We start from the raw sequence: 26,798 nt of genomic DNA on the forward strand, positions 1-26,798 counted from the left end.
CAAGGTTCCTAATGATCTCTTTAATTTTTTTTTTTTTGGTGGGGCAGTGAGGGTTAAGTGACTTGCCCAGGGTCACACAGCTAGTAAGTGTCAAATGTCAGAGGCTGGATTTGAACTCTGGTCCTCCTGAATCCAGGGCCGGTGCCACCTAGCTGCCTGATCTCTCTATTTTTCAAATTAAAAACAAATTTTGGAAGCTCTTTAATGTTTTAACAACAACAACAAAATTGTGATAGTGAGTTTTAAATTCTTTAGCCAGAAGACTCCCCTGTTTCTTGATTGTTATTTCCACTGCCATCTCCCAAGACTTAAGGTACTTTTCAGAATCTCTTTAGACTGTGACCTTGCAGTTGTAGCCTAACCTTCCTGGTTCATATGCCACCTCCCCTGTTAGGAATTATCAGTGTATCATGAAACTTTTCTTTCAGCCAGACAATCTTTTCCTTATTGAATTTCTCAGACCATTCTGCTTGGACATCTCCTATGTATTTCTCATATTATAATTTGCATTATACTTATCTGTACATTTGTCTTATTGTAGTGATAACAATAATAATAATTATTATTATTCTTTACTTTTATATAGCACTTTGATGCTAAGGTTTGCAAAATGTAAATAATAACCTTGTGAAGTAGATGGTACAAGAAATACTCTCTCCGATGAGCAAATTGAGTCACGCAACTGATAAAAATCAGAGCCAGGATGCCATCCTAGGAGTCTTTGCTTCAAATCCATTGTTTTCTACTATACCATGCTGTGCCTACTAAATTGTAGGGTACTAGAGGGCAAGAATTGTGTTTTGTTTCTTCTTTGTATCTCCAACACCTAACACAGTATGTTGCACATAGTAGGAAATTAAATATATTTGTTGAATTCGTTAAATGATGGATTGGATCTTTTTCAGTCCAGACCTGTAATTTCATTGTAGGGAGTTCCCAGTGAGAGGATAACTCCTTCCACCAAGATATCTGGGGAGCTATTCTGAAACTTATAGTCTTAAGAGAGTTAAATGATTTGCCCAGCATCATATAGTCCATTTATGTTGGAAGCAAGATTTGAACTCGGGCCTTCCAGATTCCAAGGCCAGCTCTCTATTCACAAACCTGTGCTTTAGGTTCATTTGAGTATATAAGTGTAATTTATTAATCCATAGCATAGAAGTCAGTCTAATACATTTGAAGGCAGGTTTTGGCTCTTAAGAAGCAGCTCAGGTATTTTGGTTTCTTTGGTAATAGATTTTTACTTAACACCCTCCAAAATATATATATATATATATATATATATATATATATATATATATATATATATATATATATACACACACATATATATATGTATGTATATATATGTATATATGTATGTGTGTGTATATATATATATATATATATCCCCAATTACCTGTTAAAACATTTTTTTTGTTTTTGTTTTTTAAGTTTTGAGTTCCAAATTCTATCCCTCCCCCCACCTCCCTTTTCTTTCTCCTCCCTGAGATGGTAAGCAGTCAGATAATAGATTATTCATGTACAATCATGTAAAACATTCCCATATTAATAATTTCGTAAAAGAAGACTCAAATAAAAGAAAAAGAAAGTTCTTTTTCTGAAGGTGAATAGTATGCTTCATTAGTCCTTTGGAATTTTCTTGAATCATTGTATTGCTGAGAATAGCTAAGTCATTCACAGGTCTTTATCAAACAATATTGCTTATACTGTGTATAATATTCTCCTAGTTTTGTTTAGTTCACTTTGCATTAGTTTATATGTCTTTCCAGGTTTTTCTGAAATCATCCTCGTCATTTCTTATAGTACAATAATATTCCATTACAATCATATACTACAGCTTGTTTAGCCATTCCTCAATTGATGGGTATTCCTTTGATTTCCAGTTCTTAGCCACCACAAAAAGAGCTGCTATAAATATTTTTGTAAAAATAGGAACTCTATCCCCTTTTGCCATTAAAAATTTTAATAATAAATATTTTTATTTGAAGTTTTGAGTTCCAAATTTTATGCCACCTTTCCTTCCTTCCTGAGGTGGTAAGCAATCAGATATGGGTTATACAAGTGCAGTTATGTAAAACATTACCTTATTAGTTATTTTGTATGAGAAAACATGAATGAAAGGAAAATAATGAAAGAAAGTAAAAAATAGCATGCTTCAGTCTGTGTTTAGTCATTATCAGTTCTTTCTTTGGAGGTGAATAGTGTGCTTCATCATTAGTCCTTTGGGATTGTCTTGGATCACTGCATTGCTGAGAATAAGTCATTCACAGTTCTTCATCAAACAATATTGCTGTCACTGTCTACAACATTCTCTTGGTTCTGCTCACTTCACTATACATCGGTTCATACAAGTCTTTTCAGACCTTTCTGAAATTATCCTGCTTTTTATTTCTTATAGCACAATAATATTCCATTACCATCATGTACCACAGCTTGTTTAGCCATTTCCCAATTGATGGGCATTACTTTGATTTCCACTTCTTAGCCACCACAAAAAGAGCTGCTATAAATATTTTTGTAAAAGTTTTTTGTAAAAATCCCCTTTTTAACAAAAATGTCCTTGGGATACAGATCTAGTTGTGATATTGTTGGATCAAAGGGTACATGTAGTTTTATAGCCCTTTGGGTATAGTTCCAAATTGCTCTTCAGAATGGTTGGATCAGTTCATAACTCCACCAGTAGTGCATTAATGTCCCAGTTTTCCCAATACCCTCCAACATCCATCATTTTCCTTTTTTGTCATATTAGTCAGTCTGATAGGTGTGAGGTAGTACCTCTGAGTTGTTTTAATTTGCATTTTTCTGATCAGTAGTGATTTAGAGTATTTTTTCATATGACTATAGATAGCTTTAATTTCTTTCTCTGAAGACTGCCTGTTTATAACCTTTGCCCATTTATCAATTGGGAAATGACTTGTATTTTTATAATTAGATTCTGTTCTCTATATATTTGAGAAATGAGGACTTTATCAGAGATATTTGTTGCAAAATTTGTTCCCCAGTTTTCTGCTTTCTTTATAATTTTTGTTGCATTGGTTTTGTTTGTGCAAAAGCTTTTAAATTTTATATAATCAAAATTATCTGTTTTACATTTTTTAAGGCTCTCCATCTCTTGTTTTGCCATAATTTCTTCCCTTCTCCATAGATCTGACATATAAACTGTTTCATACTCTCCTAATTTGTTTATAGTATGGTGATAGAATTTTAAAAGGAATTAGACAAATTTGTAGGTGCCAGTCCATTAGGAACTACACCAAATAGATGTTGTTATACTTAAATTTATTACTGGGTTTTGACAATTTGCCAACTTCTCAGTATGTTGATTAATTTTGTTCTTCAGGTTTCCCAGCTAACATAAAAATCCTCTTTCTTTTTAGTCTCCAACATTTTTTTTGAATTTCACCTCTTTGCTTTTCTAATTCTTCTAAACTAGCCAACTTTGCCCCATGTTTTTGACTGTTTATATTGTTAGTAAAAGTAGTTGTTACTGAAGAGATCCTTGTCTTTCAGCCTGTAATCAACTGCTAGATGAATCACAAGTGACTTTATCCTTCCAAGACTGGCTGGCCAGTGTCACAGAACGCATCCATCAAACTATGCATTATCAATTTGATGGTAAGTACTTATTTTTCAACTAAGCTGTTTCTGGAAGAAAAAGAAACTCAACTGCATTATAGACTTGTTATTTTATTCTGAAAGAGTATTATTGAGCTTCTGTTACTTTGTATCTGTCAAACTAATTGAAAAATCGAACGCCTTGAGGTGGAAGTAACAGAAGATTATAGTAGAAGAGAATAAAAATCGTAGTAAAGATGTAGTGCTAATAAAAAAAGTCTTAAGAAATGTAAAAAAAAAATACTAGTAACTAAAACTTAGTGTACCCATAATACTAGTTCTACTAGCCCTGAGAGAGGATATGAGAAAGGTTGAAGAGATAGTCCAAGACCTATGAATGAAAATTTAAGGGAGGAGAGAGGACGGATACATGACAAGATTACATGCAAAGAAAACAAAAGCAAGAGAAACAACATAATTACTCACATTTGTATGGCATTTTAAGTTCTTTCTCATTTGATGATGTAAAATTATATACTCAAGTGCTCAGTCCTGCTTAAGTAAATGGAAAGACTGCATTCAGGTATGAGATTAGTCATTGAAGCTTAGAGTTGAAAAGGACATTACAAATATAGGGAGATCCAACCTCCCAGGCTATTCAGGAAATCCTTTAGCCATATTCTTGACAGATGATCATCCAGCTTCTCTTTCAAAACTCTTACATAATGGAAACTCACTACTTTGCAAAACATCTCATTCCATTATTGGTTATTCCTAGTTAGAATTTTTAAAAACATTATTGAGCTGAAGTCACTTAGCTCCTACCAGTCTGCCTTAGTTCTTCCATTTGGAGCAAAACAGATTAAGTTTACTCCCGTTTTTTGTGATACTTGATAGTTGAAGACAGATGTCATTGCCTCCTGAGACAGCTCTGCTATAGGCTAAATGTCTATAGTTCTTCCAATCATTCCTCAAAAGGCATGGTTTTCAGGCCCTTCATTATCCTAGTCACTTTTGGGATACTGTAGTTTTTCTGTGTTCTCTTGAAAATGCGGCATAGAGAACTAAACACAGCATTATGGTCTGACTAGTCAGGAAAGGTTTAGTGGAGGCATTGAATCATGGAATGGAGAGATTATGGCTTTGGTTATAAAGAAAAGGAACAGGACATTTCAGGAAGATAAGATTGTATATGCAGATACTCCAAATCAGAGGTAAGCAATTGATGTCCTGGGAATGCAAGCAGATTTAGGTGACTGAAATGGAGCGTGAACTAGAATGTAAAAACAGTTGAGGGTAGTGAGATAACAGCTCCTGGTGTCTTGAAATATAAGTTTAAAAGTTAGTTTGATATGTTTTATGCTAAATACTATCAACAAATATTTATTAAGTGTTTTCTATGTGTCATACACTGTACTAAGTGATAGGGATACATTGAAAGGTAAAAACACGACCCTTGCCCTCAGGGAACTCACACTCTTATGAGGGAGACAACATGCAAATAACTATATACACATAAGTATATTGTAAATAAAGATAATTTCAAAGGGAAGGCATTAGAAGTAGGAGGGACCAGGGGCCTCTTGCAGAAGGTGGGATTTGAGCAGACTCTTGAAGGAGTATAGGAACCTAGAAGATGGAGGTGAAGAGGGAATGCATTTCAGTCAAGGAGAGCAGCCTATAAAAACAGCACAGAGTTGGGGAAATAAAAGGGTCACTTTTGAAGAAGTTCAAGAAAGGCCCTTGTAGTTGGATTGTAGTATAGAAGGAGGGGGGTGTGAAGTTTTTTTTTTTTTGTTTGTTTGTTTTTGTGAGGCAATTGGGGTTAAGTGACTTGCCCAGAGTCACACAGCTAGTAAGTGTTAAGTGTCTGAGGCTGGATTTGAACTCAGGTCCTCCTGAATCCAGGGCCGGTGCTTTATCCACTGCGCCACCTAGCTACCCCGGGTGTGAAGTTTAAGAAGACTGGAAAGGTAGGAAGGGGTCAATTTGTAAAGAGCTTTAAATGGCAAATGTAGCATTTTATATTTGATCCTAGAGGTAACAGGGAACCACTGGAATTTTTTTTTTTTTTGGTGAGGCAATTAGGGTTAAGTGACTTGCCTAGGGTCACACAGCTAGTAAGTGTTAAGTGTCTGAAGCTGGATTTGAACTCAGGTCCTCCTGAGTTCAGGGCCGGTGCTCTATCCACTGCACCACCTAGCTGCCCTGAACCACTGGAATTTACTGAGTAGTAGGATGACATGATCACACCTGTATTATGGGAAAATCACTTTGGCAGCTGAGTGGGGGATGGAGTGGAGAGACTCCCACCATGAGGACCAATTAGAAGGCTATTATAATAATCCAGGTATGAGGTGATGCTCCACAGCAGGGTTGAGGCTGTATGAGAGGAGAAAAGGGTAATAAGTGTACACTAGAGGTTATGAATGTAGAAATGACAAGACTTAATGGGTTCCACCTTGCCTACTTGAGAGTGACACTGAGGTCTCAAGCCTGGGTGACTGGACAATCAGTGGTGCCCTTTACAGTATTAGAAAAGTTATAAAGAATGAAACAAACCCAATGGACATGGATCTCTTCCAGTTTTAAGACTTTTATTTATAACTTGCCTCCTCCATGCCCCCACACCTCCTTGTGGGTCCTTGAAGACTTCACTCAATTTCAAGGCTCATCAATTGATTGCAAACTCATCCAGAGCAGAGACTGTTTTGTTTTTGTATTTCCAGGAACTAGCACAATGCCTAGAAGATAGTAGGTGCTTAATCAGTGCTTGTTGATTGATTTTCATTTGGCATCTATGCCAAACCTTAGTTCACAAGTCCCCCCCACCACCCCTTTTTTTTTTTGAGGCAATCAGCATTGAGTGACTTGCCCAGGGTCACACAGTTAATAAGTGTCTAAGGCTGGGTTTGAACTTGGGTCCTTCTGACTCCAGGGCTGATACTCTATCCACTTTGCTACCTAGCTGCCCCACAAGTTCCCTTCCAATATTTCTTTTTACCAGACAAAACTAGAGGACATGTTAACTCAAAGTAAAAGTATTCAATTACTAGAAAGCTATTCTATTACTAGCAAAATTATTCCATTACTAGAGAAAACTAGAAAGGCAAACATATTGGAATAATTGGAAGAGTCTATATGAGATGATGCTTATATTCAAATAGAGGGGGAGCAGCTAGGTGGCTCAGTGGATAAAGCACTGGCCCTGGATTCAGGAGGACCTGAATTCAAATCCAGCTTCAGACATTTGACACTTACTATTACTAGCTGTGTGGTCCTGGGCAAATCACTTAACCCTCATTGCCCCGTGGTGGTTATATATATATGTATATGTATATGTATATGTATATGTATATGTATATGTATATGTATATGTGTGTGTATATATATATGTATATATATATGTATATGTATGTATATATATATATGTATATGATGTTAAGGCTAAAATTCTAGCTAAACTGTCTAAAATATCTAATGAGTGGTCGCCAATAAATTATAAGCTTTAGCAAGAGTTAGACTTTTAAGCATTTATTAAGGAGAATAAGAATTTGGTAAAGAGAGAGAAAAAGGCCTAGATTCCTATCTATTAAAGGGAGAGCACATTTCTAGCTCCCTTCTCCGCCAGAGTCCAGAGGAAAGAGAGTGAGACCGAGCGCCAGTCTCTTCCTTCCTCCTCCCACTAGTCCGCGTCACTTCCTGAAGCCTGGTCTTGCCCTCAAAGACCTTTGCTTCATGGGCAGAACTCTTCTACAGTAAGTATCCAGCAGGTGGCGTCATTCCAATCGTTACAGTCCCCCCTGTTGTTCCTCAAGAAACAAAATGTTTCCTTGACGGAACAGTAAAAACAATATAATAACTATTGCTAACTAATAATATGTGAACAACAATATAGAAAAGGAAGAGAGGAAAGTTTTGTCCAGAGGGGCGATTTTTTTTTTTGTCCTCATGAACCGACGCTTTGACATTAGTCTTGCAAAGGGAGGGCCTCTGCAGAGAATACACGTTACAGATGGTGTATATTATAACAGAAAGAGAAAAGAGAAAAAAAAAACAACAACAAAACAAAACTGTTCATTTAAAGTCTCTGAAAGTCTTTTCTCAGATGTCCTCTAGGTGTAGTCGTAGAATGGAAGTCTTTTCAGGGGTTGATGTGTGGATGCTGGTAATCAGCCAGGAAATTTCCTACAAAATTGAGCTTAACACAACTTTAAAATAGCTTTGTCAATAATAAAATCAAACAATGAAAGTTCTCAAAAACATGTCTAAGGGAATACAGAATCTTAGTTGTTACACATGAAACATATAATAAAACAAAAATTGAAACATTCTTTAAAATTATAATATTACTATAGTCCCCCCCTTATGGAGGGTAATTGAGAAGACAATTGCTGCAATATTAATTATTAAAAATAATTTTTATCTGTTTCATCACTTTTTGCATCATCTGCCTAATTATCCTCATGCCATTATGAGAAATTTTAAAATCTAATATAATTAGTAACAGATGTCAAGGCCAAATTCAACACTGTTATTTATCATGACACCTGAGATAATTATGGGGGTTACCATAAAAGAACAGAGAAATGATGGGATATGAGCATTCCCACACTTGAGCAATATGTACTGCCCATACAGTATGCCAGGCTTAAAATAGGTGGATGGAATATACGTCCATGCCACCGAACATATTGGAGGAAACTGAGTCAGACTTAATCAGATGCATGGGATTGAGATGGTCCATGGCATCAGGCATATAGGAGGGAGCATAGAAGCCAGGTGTAGAAGTGAGATGGGTGGGATCAATACTTCCAGCCATCTGTACGATATTGTGGGGAAAAATAAAATAAAATATTAAACCAAGAGAATCCAACCTCAACATTTGTCAAAAGCCGTTCCCTTGGCCATACCTTGACTTCATGCATGTCTCCCCTCATGTGACAGTTCAGTGTCTGCTCTTGCATGTATTCCTCTTGTGATTGGATGGCATCTTGGCCAACTGGCATCCAACCAGAAGATCAGAAGAAGACTGAGGGTTAGCTTTCCTCTTCGTGGTCAGCCATCTGTTAAGGCTAAAATTCTAGCTAAACTGTCTAAAATATCTAATGAGTGGTCGCCAATAAATTATAAGCTTTAGCAAGAGTTAGACTTTTAAGCATTTATTAAGGAGAATAAGAATTTGGTAAAGAGAGAGAAAAAGGCCTAGATTCCTATCTATTAAAGGGAGAGCACATTTCTAGCTCCCTTCTCCGCCAGAGTCCAGAGGAAAGAGAGTGAGACCGAGCGCCAGTCTCTTCCTTCCTCCTCCCACTAGTCCGCGTCACTTCCTGAAGCCTGGTCTTGCCCTCAAAGACCTTTGCTTCATGGGCAGAACTCTTCTACAGTAAGTATCCAGCAGGTGGCGTCATTCCAATCGTTACAATGAGAAGCAACAAGTATCTTAGAACCCTATTTTTTTCACAGGTCAGAGAAAAAGTAAAATAAGACAAAAATAGGACTTTGGGATAGTTTTGTTATGTTTTGATCTTATTAAGTGAAGAAAGAAAGGGGATTTTAAAATGAGATGCATTAGGACAGAATGAGGGGAGCGGGGAAAGAACTTATTACTTCATGCCATTGTAAAATAAATTGTAAGGTAATTATCAAATAAAATCTCTTCCTCCTCTAAAAAAAAAAAGAATGAAGCAAGCAGATAGAGGGCATTATTCAATTAAAACAAATGATCCTGAGTGTTTTCCTCTTGCCTACCCTAGACAAAAGTCTAGTGGGAAAAGGCAGAGAGCTTTGTTGGGGCAGATCTGAATCTATAGGATTGATTTTCTGAACCTTTCTGTTTCTACTTTGACTAATTCTTCTTGACCCTAACTTTTTGCATGTCTGGTATGGTGATTAAAATGAGCTGACATGCTTAGAGAAAAACACTGATAGAGACTTGTCTGTTAATTGTAAGTAAGTCATAAATTTTGTTAGATATTTTAATGATGAACGGGACCCTAGCTTTAGGTCTAGAGCTGATTCTGACTTTGGTGAGATAATGACTTATTTTAACCTTTGTTCACAAACAAAAGCTGATGGGAAAAAATTCAAACTGCAAATTCACCTCTTGCCTCTATATAAAGAAACCTCACTGACAGGAATAATTTGAATGTTATCGATCTTTAATACCATGTCCTTTTACATTTTACCCATATTCCCCCAGTTTTTTTACTTGTTTCTTTTCATTTTTTGTAGGCAAACCAGAGCCACTGGTGTTCCACATTCCTCAGTCCTTCTTTGATGCTCTACAACAGAGGATCTCTGTTGGAAGTGCAAAGAAAAGGCTCCCCAACTCTACCACAGGTACAGGATCTTTCAGGAACACTAATCAAACCTCTTGGGCTGATGGCATTGAATGTGAAGATATCCTTTTGGGTGCTTCCAGTGATGTTTTTCTGCCAGCCTTGCAGAGTCATGTGCCAATAATATGGGACAGGGTTTGGTGCTTACATAGGCTTGGAATTTTGATCACATTCCCCTTTTTTTTTTGACCCAGTGATCCCCTCTTCTTTCTTTTTCTTTCTTTTTTTTTTGGGGGGGGGCAGGGCAATGAGGGTTAAGTAACTTGCCCAGGGTCACACAGCTAGTGTCAAGTGTCTGAGGCTGGATCTGAATTCAAGGCCGGTGCTTTATCCACTTCGCCACCTAGCTGCCCCCTACCGCACTCTTAAAAGGTCATTTTCATTATTATTCAGATTAATCAAGTAATTCAAGGAGCTTCAAGCCTATTAAATTAAGAAAGATGAAGTGATGTTAATTACCAAAGATTTCCTTATCCGGAAGTTTGATATTTTCTAGATCTGGACAATTACTTCCTAAAATATCACATTATTACAATGGTTAGAATTTGCCTGGCTTTTTTTTTTTTAATAGAATTTTATTTTCCAAAATATATGTAAAAACAAAATTTTAACATCAGTTTTTTTTTTTTAAATGAGAAAGAGCACATAAAGTTTTATTATAAGGGCAATTTAGTAGTACTTTTTTTTTTTTAATGTATGAGGTATTTTATTTTTTCCGTTACATGTAAAAATAGTTCTCAACTTTTGTTTATACATGCTTTACAATTTCAGATTTTTCTCCCTCCCTCCCCTCCCTCCCCCCTCCCCTAGACAGCAGGTAATCTGATATAGGTTATATCTATATATCTCTATACATATGCATATAGATATATATATATACACACACATATATATATATACACATAATAACATTAATCCTATTTCTGCATTAATCCTGTTACAAGAGAAAGAATCAGAGCAGTGATGCAAAACCTCAAAATAGAAAAAAAAACAACAGCACCCAAAACAAAAGAAATAATATGGTTCAATCAGCATCTATACTCCACAGTTCTTTCTTTCTTTTTTTTTATTGGATTTGGAGATCCTCTTCTATCATGAGTTCCCTGGAACTCTTCTGTACCATTGCATTGGTGAGAAGAATATAGTCCATCACAGTAGGTCAACACTCAATGTTGATGATACTGTGTACAATGTTCTTCTGGTTCTGCTCATCTCACTCATCATCAGCTCACGTAAGACCCTCCAGGTTTCTCTGAACTCTTCCTGCTCATCATTTCTTACAGCACAATAGTATTCCATTGTATTCATATACCACAGCTTGTCTAGCCATTCCCCAATTGATGGGCACCCCCCCAACTTCCAATTCCTTGATATGACGTAAAGAGCAGCTAGAAATATTTTTGTACATGTGGGTCCCTTCCCCCCTTCCATGATTTCTTTGGTAAAAAGACCTAAAAGTGGGATTGCTGGGTCAAAGGGTATGCACAGCTTTATCGCCCTTTGGGCATAATTCCAAATTGCTCTCCAGAATGGTTGGATCAGCTCACAGCTCCACCAACAATGCATTAGTGTTCCAATTTTCCCACAGCCTCTCCAACATTTATTATCTTCCTTTTTTGTCATTTTAGCTGATCTGATAGGTGTCAGGTGGTACCTCAGAGTTGTTTTTATTTGCATCTCTCTAATCATTAGAGATTTAGAGCATTTTTTCATATGGGAATAAATAGCTTTGGTTTCTTCATCAGAAAACTGCCTGTTCATATCCTTTGACCATTTCTCAATTGGGGAATGACTTGGATTCTTATAAATTTGATTTAATTCCCTATATATTTTAGAGATGAGGCCTTTATCAGAAGCACTGGCCTCAAAAATTGTTTCCCAGCTTTCTGCCTCCCTTCCAATTTTGGATGCATTGCTTCTGTTTGTACAAAAAATTTTTAATTTAATATAATCAAAATCATCCATTTTGCATTTTATAATATACTCTATCTCTTGTTTGGTCAAAAACTGTTTTCCTTTCCAAAGATCTGATAGGTAGACTATTCCTTTCTCTCCTAATTTACCTATGGTATCACCTCTTATGTCTAAATCGTGTATCCATTTTGACCTTATTTTAGTATAAGGTGTAAGATGTTGGTCTATGCCTAATTTCTGCCATACTATCTTCCAGTTTTCCCAGCAGTTTTTGTCAAATACTGAGTTCCTATCCCAGAAGCTGGAGTCTTTGGGTTTATCAAACACTACATTACTAGTGTCATTTACTACTGCATTTCCTGAGCCTAGCCTATTCCATTGATCTACCACTCTATTTTTTAGCCAGTACCAAATAGTTTTGATGACTGCCGCTTTATAGTAAAGCTCCAGGTTTGGTACTGCTAACCCACCTTCCTGTGAATTTTTTTTCATTACTTCCCTGGATATTCTTGATTTTTTGTTTTTCCAGATGAATTTTGTTATTATTTTTTCTAGCTCTATAAAATAATTTTTAGGTAGTCTGATTGGTATGGCACTGAATAAGTAAATTAATTTAGGCAGTATTGTCATTTTTACCATATTAGCTCTGCCTACCCATGAGCAATTGATATCTTTCCAATTATTTAGATCTGATTTGATTTGTGTGTCCTTCACAATCTCTTGAAAGATGGTGTCTAAGCTTTTGTTTTGGTCATGGTTTTCAGGTAGTCCAATGATTTTCAAATTATCTCTCCTAGATTTATTTTCTAGGTCAGCTGTTTTTTCACATTACCCTCTATTTTCTCATTCTCATTACTGTGTCTTGGTTTCTCATAAGGTCACTAGCTTCCATTTGTTCAATCCTAAATCTTAGGCAGTTATTTTCATCAGACAGTTTTTTAATTTCCTTTTCCATTTGGCTTTTCAAAATGTTGACTTTTTTATCCTGACTCTCCTGCATCGCTCTCATTTCCCTTTCCATTCTTTCCTTCTTTTCTCTACATCTTCTTTCTATTTCTCCTACTTTCTCTACAAAGTCCCTTTTGAGAGCTTCCATGGCCTTAGACCAGTTTATATTTTTCTTGGAAGCTTTGGATGTTGGACCTTCGACCCTGTTATTATCTTTTTTTTTTTAGTGAGGCACCTGGGGTTAAGTGACTTGCCCAGGGTCACACAGCTAGTAAGTGTTAAGTGTTTGAGGCTGGATTTGAACTCAGGTACTCCTGACTCCAGGGCCGGTGCTCTATCCACTGCGCCACCTAGCTGCCCCATATCTTCTTCTTCTGAGGTTGTATTGTGGTCTACCTTACCCCCAAAGAAGTTTTCGATGGTCTTCTGCTTTCTCTGCCTACTACTCATCCTGGCTTACTATTTCTTGGCTTTTAACTCCTTCTTAAAGTGTGGCTCTGCCTCCAGGACACACTATTCAAGCTACAGCATGGCATGGGGGATGGTTGGGCTTCTCATGCTGCCTGGCCTCGCTTTCATTTGATTTTAAATTCTCCACTGCGGGGTGATGGGGGTGTGTGTGTGTGTGGGGTGCTGCTTCTCGCCTCTGCTCCTGTTTTCAGCTTCAGAGGGTCCCAGGTGTTTTGGGTTGAGGGAGGGCAGGTTTTAATCTCACCTGGCCTGTTCTCAGGTCCGGAGATAACCTCAGAGAATTTGCCTGGCTTTTTAATGACCAATTTTTTTTCCCCCTGTGGCTATCTTTGGCTGGTAACAAGTTTTTATTTTGAAGATCCAAATAACTCTCAGACTTGATATACTTATATCATTACATCATCATTTTGATTTATTTATTTATTAGCTTTATCACTTTTTAAGCAAAGATCTGAAGACACTGAATCCAGTATTTGAGTCTGGTAACTTTAATATTAAGCAGCTGGAAATAGGGTAGAAAAGACAGAGAACAATGTTTAGTCAACAAGTCATGATGCATTTATTGGATGCCTGCTCTGTGCCAGCCACTGCTAAATGCAGGGGATACAAGGAAAGGCAAAAACATCCTTATCCTTAAGGGTTCCCAGTCTAATGGGGTAAATCATTAGTGGTAGGCTACCTAAGGATAGCTATAGTTGGGAATCCATGCTGCTTCCTTTGTAAATGCTATTTAATGAGAGGATGTTGATTTCTGGGAATGTTTATGACCTCAGTTTTCAAATAGTACTCCTAATGAATCTTTGCATTTGGGAATATTAGTGCTGGAGATCTTTATTGTGTCTTCCACAGGAGACTTGCCTCCTTCTGAATAGAGAAAGCCACAACTTATCAGACATAAACCTTGAATGCTTACGTTGGTGATTTTTCTTCCATCTTAAGATGTAGCTTTATGTTAAGTATATATTTCCTTTATTTTTGCTAGCCAAATCACATACTATGTATAGAACCCTTTTATACAGGCAGTCCCCAAAATCTTGGTATAGTTTAATTTTGAGAGCTTAAAAACTCTTTAATAGTTTAAAGCTCTTAAAGCTTAAAACTAAACTAAGACTTTTGGGATTCTCTGTCTATTGCTTGTATCAGGAGACAGGGCTGATAATCATGTTATGGGCTAAGCATGTTCAGAAGGAACATGAAGAGGATGTGACTTGACCTTGACATGTGCAAATTCATGTAATAACCATTTTTGTTGTGATAGGGTCTTTTCTATGTAATCACTTTTATGTAAGCAGAGAGATGAGATTCCAGAGCAGTAGTAGGTAACAACAACATAGATACTACACATCAAAAAGGATGTGTGATATTATAAAAGAACTTTGGAGTTGGAATGAGTTCAAATCCTGGCTGTGCCACTGATCACTCATGTGATCTTGTATGACCTTGAGCAAGTCCCTTCACTGCTCAGAGCCCAGGTCTCCTCATTTGTAAAATGAGGTTAGACTAGATAATCCACAAGGCCCCTTCCTTTACAATTCTAAATCTATGATCCTGTTATCCTGTGACTTGGATTTATATCCAGGTTTTTATTATCCATGTAACCATGTAACCATGTATCCACTTTCCTTCTCTGGGCCTCAGTTTTCTTGTGTATAAAATGGAATAGCTAATCTAGATAAATTGGACTAGATGATCTTTAAGGTCTCATTCAGCTCTAAATTCTATGATTCTGTGTGGTTGTGAAAGAAAAGCTAAAAGCGGCACTAAACAGAGACTTTTTCGTGGCAAGAGTTTCACAATGAAAGCTTTGATTTTGTGCCACTTTAGCTAGTCCATATGGTTTGTTTGTCTTTTTTAAACTCTTAGGAAATATTTACTTTAAAAGTTACAAAGCTCCATGTAAAGAAAGAAGAGCATTGTATTATTAGTAAGTATAAATGAAATAAAAAAACTATTGTTTAAAGCTTTTAGTAAACCTTAAAGCTCTTTGTAAATGTCAGCTATGATTATTAACTATATCCCCTTTTTAATTGCAGCTTTTGTGCGAAAAGATGCCTTGCCACTGGGGACCTTCTCTAAATACACCTGGCACATCACAAATATCCTGCAGGTTAAGCAAATCTTAGACACCCCAGAGGTATGGGAAGTTTGTTATCACAACTCTTTGGAGAAAAAGCACATAAATGTGACAGACACACAGATCTTAATGTGGAATTCTTGCCATATCAGGTTCTTATTGGGTACTGCCTTTAAAGATGGTCTCTTCTTCTGCTGTTAAACAAAGTTTACTATTCAAAGAAATGCCAGTTCATTACTTTATTACATGTTACATTCTTCTTGGTAAAGCCCATGTAGTCTAGCTGAAAGAGCACTGGATTTGGAGCAGGGAGACTTGACTTGGAATCCTCATCTTCCTCCTTACTTGGGGGTGGGGTCTTGGCTGCCACTCTAGGACCCAGTTTCCTTTTCCAGCTTCAACTTTTATGACAAGCCAGGTAGCCTATTGCAGCAGTTCATTGGATTGCTGAGGCTTTCCTCTTTTTGTAGCTGTAGATGACTTAGATAAATTGCTGGCTTTGTCTGACCTCTTTCATTTTATGTATTCTTCCTAACACGCAAAGATTCATTCACTAAGCGTATTTTAAGTACTTAGTATGTATAAGACACTGGAGATAGAAGGACAAAGTGAGAAATAGTCATTTTCCCTTAAAAAGCTTACATTCTTCTGGGAGAATTTAATATGTATTTGGATAAATCTATTCATGCTTTTTGTACTTTATCCCACAGTGTAGGAAAGACATTAATTAACTGGAGTGTCCACAAGATATTGGAGAGCCTTGAGTCTGTGCCACAGGAGGACTGGTTGAAGGAACTAGGCATATTTAACAATGAGAATAGAAGACTTAGGAAGGGATGTGGTAACTGTTCAAATATTTGGAAGATTGTCATGTGGAGGAGGGATTAAATTTTTTCAGTTTTGGCCCTAGAGGGCAGAAGCAGGAACAATGGATTGGAGTTGTAAAGAGGCAAATTTAGACTTGATGTCAGTCCAACACTGGGATTGGCTGTCTTGTTGGAGGTCTTCAAGCAGGGGCTGAATGGCCACTTGTTGGATTTGATATAGTGGCTGATGAGGTTCCTTACAACTCTAAAATCATGAATATTTGAGGAGAGAGGGAACCTGGGGTGTGCTGGAGCCAGCTCATACCAACTTGCAAGAGCTGATTATTAAATTTTCAGTGTGAGCATTTGTATCTCAGAAACCAACAAATGATACAAATCAGGGCTTGATTTATTGTTGTATTGATTATCTAGACTTAAAAATTTGATGAACAAAATGTTATTACTGGAGATTAAGCTTAAAAGTGTGTTGTTGTACATTCCCCCCCCCCCACCCCGAGAGCTGGTTGTAAAACATTTACTAGCATACCGCTGGTGAGAACACTAACAAACAGTTGGCTCAAGAAAACCTTACTGTAGGAAGTGACACTTGAGTTGAGCGAAGAGATTCTAAGAGCTGGAGATTAAGAGGGGAGAGTACATTACAGGCATGGAAAGATCAGCAAGTGCATTTGTGGGAGATGGGAGGTCAAGTTCAGGCAGGGAACAGTGGATAGTCTGGATTGACTGAAATGTAGAATACATGAAGGTGAGTGTAGTAAGTCTGGAAAGGCAGCCTTAAGCCAGATTGTGAAATGCTTTAGGTGCCAAACTGAGGAATTTAAATTTTATCTTTCAGGAAGTATCAAGCCACGGAAGTGTTGTGAGAACTGGGGTGACTATGCTTTAGGAAGATTATTTTGGCAGCTGTTTAGATGAGGCACTGAGAAGGATAGATTCTAGAAATAGGCAGAAAAATGAGTGGGTTATGGCAGTAGTTTAAGTAAGGAGTGATGAGTATCTGAACAAGGGAACGGAATGGATTTGAGAGGTTGTAGAAGTAGGATGGATAAGACTTGTCAAGTAAATGGATATGGAAGGTGAGGGATAGAGAGGATATTACTCTGTGGTTGCAGACCTTAGTGACTAGAAGGATAGTTATTTTCTCAACACAAATAGGAAAGTTTGGAAGAGGAACAGATTTTATGAAGAAGTTAATGAATTTCCCTTTGGACTTGTTGAGTTAGAGATGACAGTGGGCCATCCAGGGTAACATGTTCCCACAGGAAAGTTGATGATATAGGACTGGTCGTCAGGAAAAGGGCTGGGGATGGATATAGAAATTTAGCATTTATCTGCATAAAGACTATAATTGAATCCATGGGAAATGATGACATTTCAAAGAGGAAGTATATGGAGAGAAGAGCAAGCCCAGCCTCAGGATACATCCATGGTTCGACAGGGAGTATGTCTGGTAATCTAGCCTAGGAGACAAAGAAAGATCCAGAGAGAAGACAAGATCAGGGAAAGAGCAATGTCATGGAAGCTAAGGCAGGAGATAGTGATCAGGGCGGAGGGGCAGTCAGCAGCATTCTCAGGAGGAGGAGGCTTTCAGAGAGAAGGCCATTGAATTTAGCAGTTATGCATTAACCTATGGTATCAGGAGAATCTTTCTCTGGTATGTGTTTATATGTAAATCAAATGATGATTGGGCTAGTGTTAAGTGACCTATAATTTCCAAATCATTATTGAGATCTTTGATTTTAATGGCAGGCAGTTTGAAAGTGTTTGAGGCTTTGCAAAGATCATATGCTGGGTGTGCAGGTAGGATCTTAGGCATTAAACTTGGGCAGAACTGGAGTTCTTGTCATAGCTAATTCCACTTAATTTATCATCTATTAGTGTTTTTCCCTCCTTGAGGAGATCTTTGGGCAGTTTAAAAACTTTTCCTCAGGAAGACATTGGCTTGGTAAGAGAAAGGATTTATATTATTAGTTGAGGGTTAGCTATACAATGGAAAGACTAATGTAATTCAACTGATTCAACACCAGATTACATTGATAAGTCATATCACATACCCAGAAGAAAGATAACCAACTTTTGTAGTGGCCATGTAGTTTATATGTGCTTTGTAGTAGCTTATAGGTAGTTTTTGTGGGCATTGCAGATATATAGTGACTTCAGTAATTTCCTCAGGGAAATTCACAAGTAGTTTCTAGGTATAGGTGGAATGGGATAGAGGGAAGAAAGCAAGTCACAGCACCACTAGGTAGGAGAATTTAATAAGAAAGTGAGCCAAAGAGCTTTATTTTTGAATGGTGGGTGAGGGGCAGCCATTGAAAAGTTTTGAGGAGACAAGGTGATAAAATCAGAGTAGTATATGAAAAAAATTAGCTTGACTGTAATCCAGAAAACTGCTAGAGGAGCTGCCAGAGAGAATTTGCAGTGATTATTGGAGATAATGAACTTGCTTTGGTTCACACTAAGGATTGTACTATAGTTACTGAAAGTAAAGCATGAATGTATATAGTATGCAGAAAAAAAGGGCAGTTTGCTGACAGAATAATCTTGAGATACAAAGGAGTGTACTGAACTAGTAAGAGGTTTTTTGGTTTTTTTTAATCATTGAATTATGTTTCCTTTGGTAAAGATTTGCCCTTTTTAATTCTTTTCTGGTATTGTCTTTATGATCAGATGCCCTTGGAAATTACCCGGAGCTTCATTCAGAACAGGGATGGGACTTATGAGCTGTTTAAGTGTCCCAAAGTGGAAGTAGAGAATATAGCAGAAACTTATGGTCGTTTAGAGAAACAGCCAGTGCTTCGACCTTTGGAACTGAAAACTTTTCTGAAAGTTGGTAAGTTTAAGGAATGTTTGGTGGTAGTATTTTTCAGTCTCTGCTATGAGTATCAAATCTTATACAAGATATTTGATGATGAAGTTAATTAAACAATGACACATTTCCTGGTATTGTTCAATGTGCCTTCTTAGACATGCATAGGAATCATAGGATATAGAACTGGAAAACAACCATATAGATCATCTAATTCAACCCCCTCATTTTATATATGAGGAAACTGAGGCACAGAGACATAAACTGACCACCCCAAGATCATATTGCTAGTAAGTAGCACAGCTCAGGTCATGGGTCCTCTGAGTACAAATGTAGTATTGTTTACATTATACTATACTACCACTCTATACTTCTCATATTGCAATGGATTTGACATTTTGTTGATTAGAGTTTTCCTCCGTTGATACAGATTATAACCCCTGCCTTTTCATGCTGTATAATTTTTTTGTCTGTGTTCTTACATAGTTCCTCTACAGAGGTTCTGACCAGTGTTCCTTGCTCTTTTTTTCATTTTGAGGGTTCTATTGGAGTTATACATAGCTGTCCCTCTGCTATGCCTCCTATACACCATTTAACCAGCCCACCTTTTCTAATCATATATTTCTCTGGTGATATTTCTTATATATAGTCCCTTCTCTCTTTCTGACATTGCTATCTCTTTTGACCAGGCCCTCATCAGTCTCCTTCCTGGACTATTACTATAGCCTTCTGGTTGCCCTCCCTGCCTCAAGTCTCTCTTCTACCCAGCTATCAAAATCAATCATCCTTAACCCCAAATCTGACTATGTAAACCCTCTACTCAATAAACTCAAGTGGCTCTCTATAACCTGAAAGATCAAATATAAAATCCTTTGTTAGACTTTTAAAGCTTTTTATAACTATAACCTTTACTGCTTTTCTGGTCTTCCTACACCTTACTAAACTCAAGTTAGCTAGCATTTAATATCTCCTACTATGTACCTGGCACTCTGCTGAATTCTTTTCTTTTCTTTACTTTTTTTTTGTGTGGGGGGGGCAATGAGGGTTAAGTAACTTGCCCAAAGTCACACAGCTAGTAAATATCAAGTGTCTGAGGCCAGATTTGAACTCAGATCTTCCTGAATCCAGGGGCCAGTGCTTTATCCCCTGTGCCACCTAGCTGCCCCACTCTGCTGAATTCTTGGGATAAGAAGAAAGGCAAAAACTAGTTCCTATTCTTATGGAACTCACATGTACTCTGTGATTAGCTGACTCTGGCCTCCTTTCTGTTCCTTACACGCCACTCTATGTCCTGACTCCAGGCATTCTCACTGGCTGTCCCTTGTGTCTGGAATGCTCTCCCTCTGTAACTCCACCTTCTGGTTTCCTTCAAGTTTCAGCTGAAATCCTACCTTCTGCAAGAAGACTTTTTAAGGTTCTCTTTAATATTAGTGCCTTCCTTCTGAAATATCTCCATTTAGTTGTGCCTATAGCTTCTTTTTACATATTTATTTACTTGTCTTCCACATTAAATTGTGAGTTCCTTGTTGGCAGGGATTATTTTTGCCTTTCTTTGTAACTTCAACTCTTAGCACAGTGCTTGACATATAGTGAGTGCTTAATTAATAAATGCTTCTTAACTTGATTTGATATCTTATGTGGACTTTTAAGTGAGGTGACCAACATAATTAAGGACTAGCCACTTTCTCTAATTCTGCCCTTTTTTGCGGAGGGGGAGGTGCAGTGAGGGTTAAGTGACTTGCCTAGGGTCACACAGCTAGTAAGTGTCAAGTGTCTGAGGCCGGATTTGAACTCAGGTCTTCCTAAATCTACTACCAGTGCTTTATCCATTGCATCAACTAGCTGCCCTCTAATTCTTAGGACCTCTCAAGCCTCTCCAAAAGAGGAATTATGAGCAAGGGATAAAGCAAGTAACAAGGTAACAACTAGATGAGCTAATAACAAAGAGAACCAATTCCTACCTCCTACAGTGTTCACTTGGCACTCCCTTCCTTACTAGCCACTATGCTCAGCCAGGTCTGTACAGGCCAACAGAACTCAGTTCTTTCCTCTTCCCCCTTCCTGTGCTATGGAAAGCCAAAATGCAGAAGCTTGGGAGACTGGGACTGCAGCATGTCAGTTCTCCCTGCTGCACCATTACTCTGCTAGAGAACTGAGGAAACTGGAACAGGATGCCAATGTATGGCATTGTCCATTAGGCCTGAAGGAAAAGGGACTGACATCCAGCTGGGACTAGTTCCATCCCCTTAAAGTCACTTAAGGCAGAGATTGAGGTTAGTGAAACATAAATTGCCCAGTATGAAAGGTTGTTTTGAAATCTAATCCTCAGGAGAATTGTAATTAAAGAAGGAGTCTGAAAGTGAATAGTATGGGGATATAAGAAAAAAATGACTGAAATTACCAAAGATCCCAGGAGGAAGCTAACTCTTAAAGACTTTGAGAATAAGCAGATAAATAGGGAAGATAAGTACCAGAAAGGAATATGGCCTCTAGATAAGCTAAACAAATCTAGACATCTATGAATAAATATTGTTAGACAAAGGAAAATAAATACATACCTGATGAGGCAGAGGACCTTATGTATTCCCAAGAGAGCATAGAATCACAGCAGGCTATTTCTGAATGATTTAAAAGAGAAATAAGAATCGTGAAAGCAGAATTATAGCCTACGCAGAAGAAATAATGGGCAAAATAGAAAAATATGAATCAGTGGGGGCATACCTTACCAAAGAAACAACAAAGTTTGAGAATGCAAATACACAGAAGTGAAGGACAGTTTTAGAAGAAGAGGAGTAAAAAAAGCAATAATGTTAAAAGCAAACATGATTTACACACAGGTAAATCATACTGATCTCAAAGATGGATTATGTAGAGACAATTTAAGGATTATGTACGACTTCCAGAAGAACATGACAAATCAAAAAATTAAAACACCATAAAGTAAGAAAATAATACGAGAAAATCATCCAGAACTTCTGAACACAGTAAACAAAATGCCATTTCAGAGAATCTACAGATTGCTTCCAGAAACAAAACCAAAACCAAAAAACTCTATCTTGAAAACTCCAAAGCACATAAAGGTTAAATTTAACAATTCCAATTAGAAATAACAAATTCTGCAATCAATCAGGCAATATCTTATGTCATCATTGGATATATGCTACAGCTTACTTGTGCCTACCATGGAGCTCTCCCATTTTAAAAAACGTATTATTTATTTTGTTAAATACTTCTCAATTACATGTAAACATTTTTAAACGTTCATTTTTTAAAATTTGAGTTCCAAATTCTCTCTCTCCCATCCCATCCTCCCCCTTGAAAAGGCAAGAATTTGATATCAGTTATATGTGAAGTCATGCAAAATATATTTCCATAGTAGTCATGTTGCAAAAGAAAATACAAACCAAAAAATCCAGGAAAAATAAAGTAAAAAAAGTATGCTTCAATCTACATTCATAATTCATTAGCTCTTTCTCTGGAGGTAGATAGCATTTTTCATTTTGGATCCCTTAGAATTGTCTGGATTAGAGTAGCTAAATATTTCACAGTTGATTATCCTTACAATATTGCTATTACTGTGTACAGTGTTTTCCTGGTTCAGTCATTTCCCAGTTGATGGGCATCTCTTCAGTTTCCAATTCTTTGCTACACATATTTGTACAAATAGGTTATTTTCCCTTTTTTTTAAATCTGGGATACAGACCTAGGAGTGGTATTTTAAGTAGTAACAACTTTGCCAAAGTTGTTAATTTTTTCAACCAGTTTTTTAGTTAATTCTTTAGGGTTCTCTATGTATACAATCATATCATTTGCAAAGAGTGATAGTTTTGTTTTCCCATTGCCTATTTTTTTTTTTTTTAGTGAGGCAATTGGGGTTAAGTGACTTGCCCAGGGTCACACAGCTAGTAAGTGTCAATGTTCTGAGGCCAGATTTGAACTCAGGTACTCCTGACTTCAGGGCCGGTGCTCTATCCACTGCGCCACCTAGCTGCCCCCCCATTGCCTATTCTTATTCCTTCAATTTCTTTGTGTGTGTGTGTTCTTTTGCTGTAGCTAGTACTTCTTGTACAGTATTAAATAAGAGTGATGATAATGGACATCCTTGCTTCACCCCTGATCTTATTGGGAAGGCTTCAAGTTTATCCCCATTATAGAAAATACTTGCTCTGTATTTTACAAAATAATACTTAACCGTTTTAAGAATGGCTCCATTTATTCCTATGTTTTTTAGTGGGTTTTTGTTTGTTTTTTGGTGAGGCAATTGGGGTTAAGTGACTTGCCCAGGATCACACAGCTAGTAAGTGTCAAGTGTCTGAATCCGGATTTGAACTCAGGTCCTCCTGAATCCAGGGCCGATGCTCTATCCACTGTGCCACCTAGCTGCCCCAAGTCTTTTTTTTTTTTTTTGGTGGGGCAATGGGGGTTAAATAACTTGCCCAGGGTCACACAGCTAGTAAGTGTCAAGTGTCTGAGCCTGGATTTGAACTCAGGTCCTCCTGAATCCAGGACCAGTGCTTCATCCATTGCACCACCTAGCTGCCCCTGCCCTAAGTCTTTTTAATAGGAATAGTGTATTTTGTCAAAAGTTTTTTTGCATCTATTGAGATAATCATATGATTGTTGTTATTTTTGGTATTGACATGAGCAGTTATACTACCAGCTTTCTTAATATTGAACCAACCCTGCATTCCTGGTATAAAACCCACGTGGTCATAGTGTATGATCTTTGCAATGATCTCTCTAAATTTTCAAATGGAAATCTCTTTGAATTACCCACAACTTAAATTCTTCAAAGATTGTGGTGAGAATCAAAGCCATTTCTGATAGAACATTTATTTTTAAAAGTTAAGTTTTTGTATCCCAGAATAGTGTGGGATCATTCATTAAAATCATTGTGTAGTTTCTCAAATACAATCCACTCTGCTTTTTTCTTCGTATTGAGTTTTGTGTCCAACTCGTTGTCCAACTATTAGCTCCTGGCCCAAATATATGTACTGATAGACTAAATCCTTTGTCTTAGTCTGAACAGTAGGTATTTTTCATTCATTTATGTTTTTCCTTTGAGTATTTTTACACTGATTCCTTTTTTTAAGTAATTGTATTGTGCATTTAGCACAATATCTTCTTCAAAAAGGAGCATCTGGAGGAAGTTCTTTTTCCATTTGGACATTGTATAAGACATCTTCCATAACATTGACAGTGCCCTTTCTCAAACATAGGTCTTGTTTCTTTTTCTTTATTCTTTTTTTGTCATCTGATTTCCCATATCTTTCATTCTTAATTTGATTTGCAGCTATGAATACCATCTACTGGAAAGTGTAAATCATAGAATTCTTGTTTGTATGTGAGAGTTTGCTGTTTAGTTGTAGACCAGCCACCTTGCACCATTTGTGTCTTAGATTTTCCAACTGATAACATGTAGCTAGATCTTGACCTTCTTATGTGTGTGTCAGGGCATATATTCCTGTTTCACTTCCTTATTCTTTGATGATTCATAGATTTTTAAATGTTTATAGAACAAATATGTTTATGTTCATTTTGGTAGCTCTCTTTCTGCCATTGTAATACATTTATTTAGGTACAGATAAAATGTAGCTCATTCATCAGTTTTAGTTCCATCCTCAAAAAGTTGATTGCTTGGGTAATCAGTATTTTTAGCAAAAACAACTCATAAAGATGATCTGCTAAAATATGAAAAGTTTGCAATGCTGTATCAAATGGAGGGATTGCTCAGATGGAATTACGTAAAACTGGGGAAATCCAGTCTCTGAATAATGAAGTTTAATTGTTGAATAGCTTTAATTGACATTTTCTATAAAATTAGTCAAATCTATCTCACAAGGTACTTGAAAGTAACAACTATAAATGCCACCTAGTACTTTAAAGTTTGCAAAATGTTTTAAATGTGACATCTCATTTGAGCCATTGTAGTATGTTGTATTACCCTGTGAAGTAAGTATGTAATTATTATTACCCCAAAATACAGATGAGGAAACTGAGGCTCAGACGTGTTAAGTGACTAGCTCAGGTCATATAGCTAGTTTGTCAGAGGAAGCATTTGAGCATGGGTTTTCCTGAGTCCAAATCCAGCATTCTACGTTTTATGCCACTATATGCTATAGTTTTTCATGGCATATATTGAGAACAATCCTTAGGAAAACTACTTTAAGGAGAAGATATGCTTATATATTGGCATCAAAATATAAGAAAAGTTTGATTGCTTAGAAAGGTTAGACACATCCTTTGCAAATAATAATTTGTAAGTTCTTTTAAAGGTAGTAAAAAGTTTAATTTTACTTTTTTGTTCAAATTACTGTCCAAATTACCAGAAATTCTGACCTACTAAAATTGAAATTTACTTCATTGAGTTAAACTTTGTTGAAAAAAAGATGACTGTAAATGGCTTTATTTTTGCAGAATTGTTAATTCTTTTTTAAGAATTGTTAATTCTTCATAGATTTCCTTTCATAAAATTACTTTCTACCTTCTTTTTTCTTTTTATATTTATTCTGAACTTGGACATGAAAAGAACATTTCCATATACAGAACAGAACACAAAAAGGATTGTATATGAAATTGTGAATATGCATTTCATGCCACTTTGTTTAAAGTATATAGTAAATTACACAGTACTTTCAAAACTCTCCTGTGTGTCTCTTTCTGAGCTTCCTTCTGTTCTCTTCTGTGCATTTAAAAAGATTTTTCAATGGTTCTCTCTTTTTTGACATCACTATTGTTAATCCTACTTCTGCCCCCAATCTTCCTTCCCCCATTAAAAAACTGAGAGAAAGGGGGAAAAAGCACAAACCTGGTAACAAATAATCATAATAAAGAAAAAATAATCTACACAGAGGCTATGTCTGAAGTTGTGTCTCTTTTTTTTGTACCTTGAGTCTATCTGTCAGGAGGTGTAGGTAACATGCTTCATCATAGGTCCTTTGGAAACATGGTTGGTCATTGCAATGATCAGAATCGTTTTTCTTTTTTTCTTCTTTTTTTCTTTTTCTTTCAGGGCAGTGAAAGTTAAGTGACTTGCCCAGGGTCACACAGATAGGAAGTGTCAAGTGTCTGAGGCCAGATTTGAACTCAGTTCCTCCTGAATCTAGGGCCAGTGCTTTATCCACTGTGCCACCTAGCTGCCTCCCAAAGTTGTTTTTCTTTATAATGTTGTCCTTATATACATTATTCTCGTGTGTGTGTGTGTGTGTGTGTGTGTGTGTCTGTCTGTCTGTCTGTCTGTCTGTCTGTCTGTCTGTTTTCTAAACTGTGTTGGTTCATAGTACTCAAGATTCTCAGAAATCTTTTTTTCATTATTTCTTAGAGTGTATAATGTTCCATTACATTGAAGGGCACCCTCTTGCATTCCAGCTTTTTCCCCCCTCTTTTTTGTTCCTTTTACCCACACACTTTGGGGAAGTTGATTTTGTTTGTAATAATTCCCTCCCCAGCATTCTCTTTCCTCTTAAATGTCCTCTACATTTCTTCCCTTATTTGTTTCTTTGTTGAATTTGATTTATTTCTATACCAAACTATATTTTTGTGTGGGGTTCCTCCCTTATTCATTTCAGATAAGAGTAAAATTCATCTGATTCCCACTTCATCATGTTTAAATATTCACCTTTGAATGTACCCCATTTATAAGAAACAGCAAGTTACACGCAATCCTTCTTTCTACACTAATGTATTCCTTTAAACGTTTCCCCCCAACTCTCCACTTTTCTTTCCACATTTCATACTTTCGGAACAAAATCAATCTATCTCTAGGATCTGTTTTTCTTAAATCCCTCCATATTCTTTGAAGACATTAAAGTTCTGAAGGACACTTGTTTTTTCTCTCCCTGTTAGAATATTGGCAC

General features: G+C 36.9%; 1 protein-coding gene across 6 annotated transcripts in view; it reads left to right on the forward strand.

Moving 5' to 3' along the window:
* C2H2orf42 (chromosome 2 C2orf42 homolog) overlaps nt 1-26,798 on the forward strand; it is a 51,056-nt gene that overhangs the window by 17,795 nt on the left and 6,463 nt on the right. For all 6 annotated transcript variants that reach the window (XM_043985542.1, XM_043985544.1, XM_043985543.1 and 3 more), the window contains 4 exons: nt 3,514-3,618; nt 9,793-9,900; nt 15,266-15,366; nt 18,804-18,966. In XM_043985542.1, coding sequence (XP_043841477.1) covers nt 3,514-3,618; nt 9,793-9,900; nt 15,266-15,366; nt 18,804-18,966 — 477 coding nt within the window. The remainder of the gene's footprint in view (nt 1-3,513; nt 3,619-9,792; nt 9,901-15,265; nt 15,367-18,803; nt 18,967-26,798) is intronic.

Source organism: Dromiciops gliroides, chromosome 2, assembly GCF_019393635.1.
Source record: "Dromiciops gliroides isolate mDroGli1 chromosome 2, mDroGli1.pri, whole genome shotgun sequence".
Lineage (NCBI taxonomy): Eukaryota > Metazoa > Chordata > Mammalia > Microbiotheria > Microbiotheriidae > Dromiciops > Dromiciops gliroides.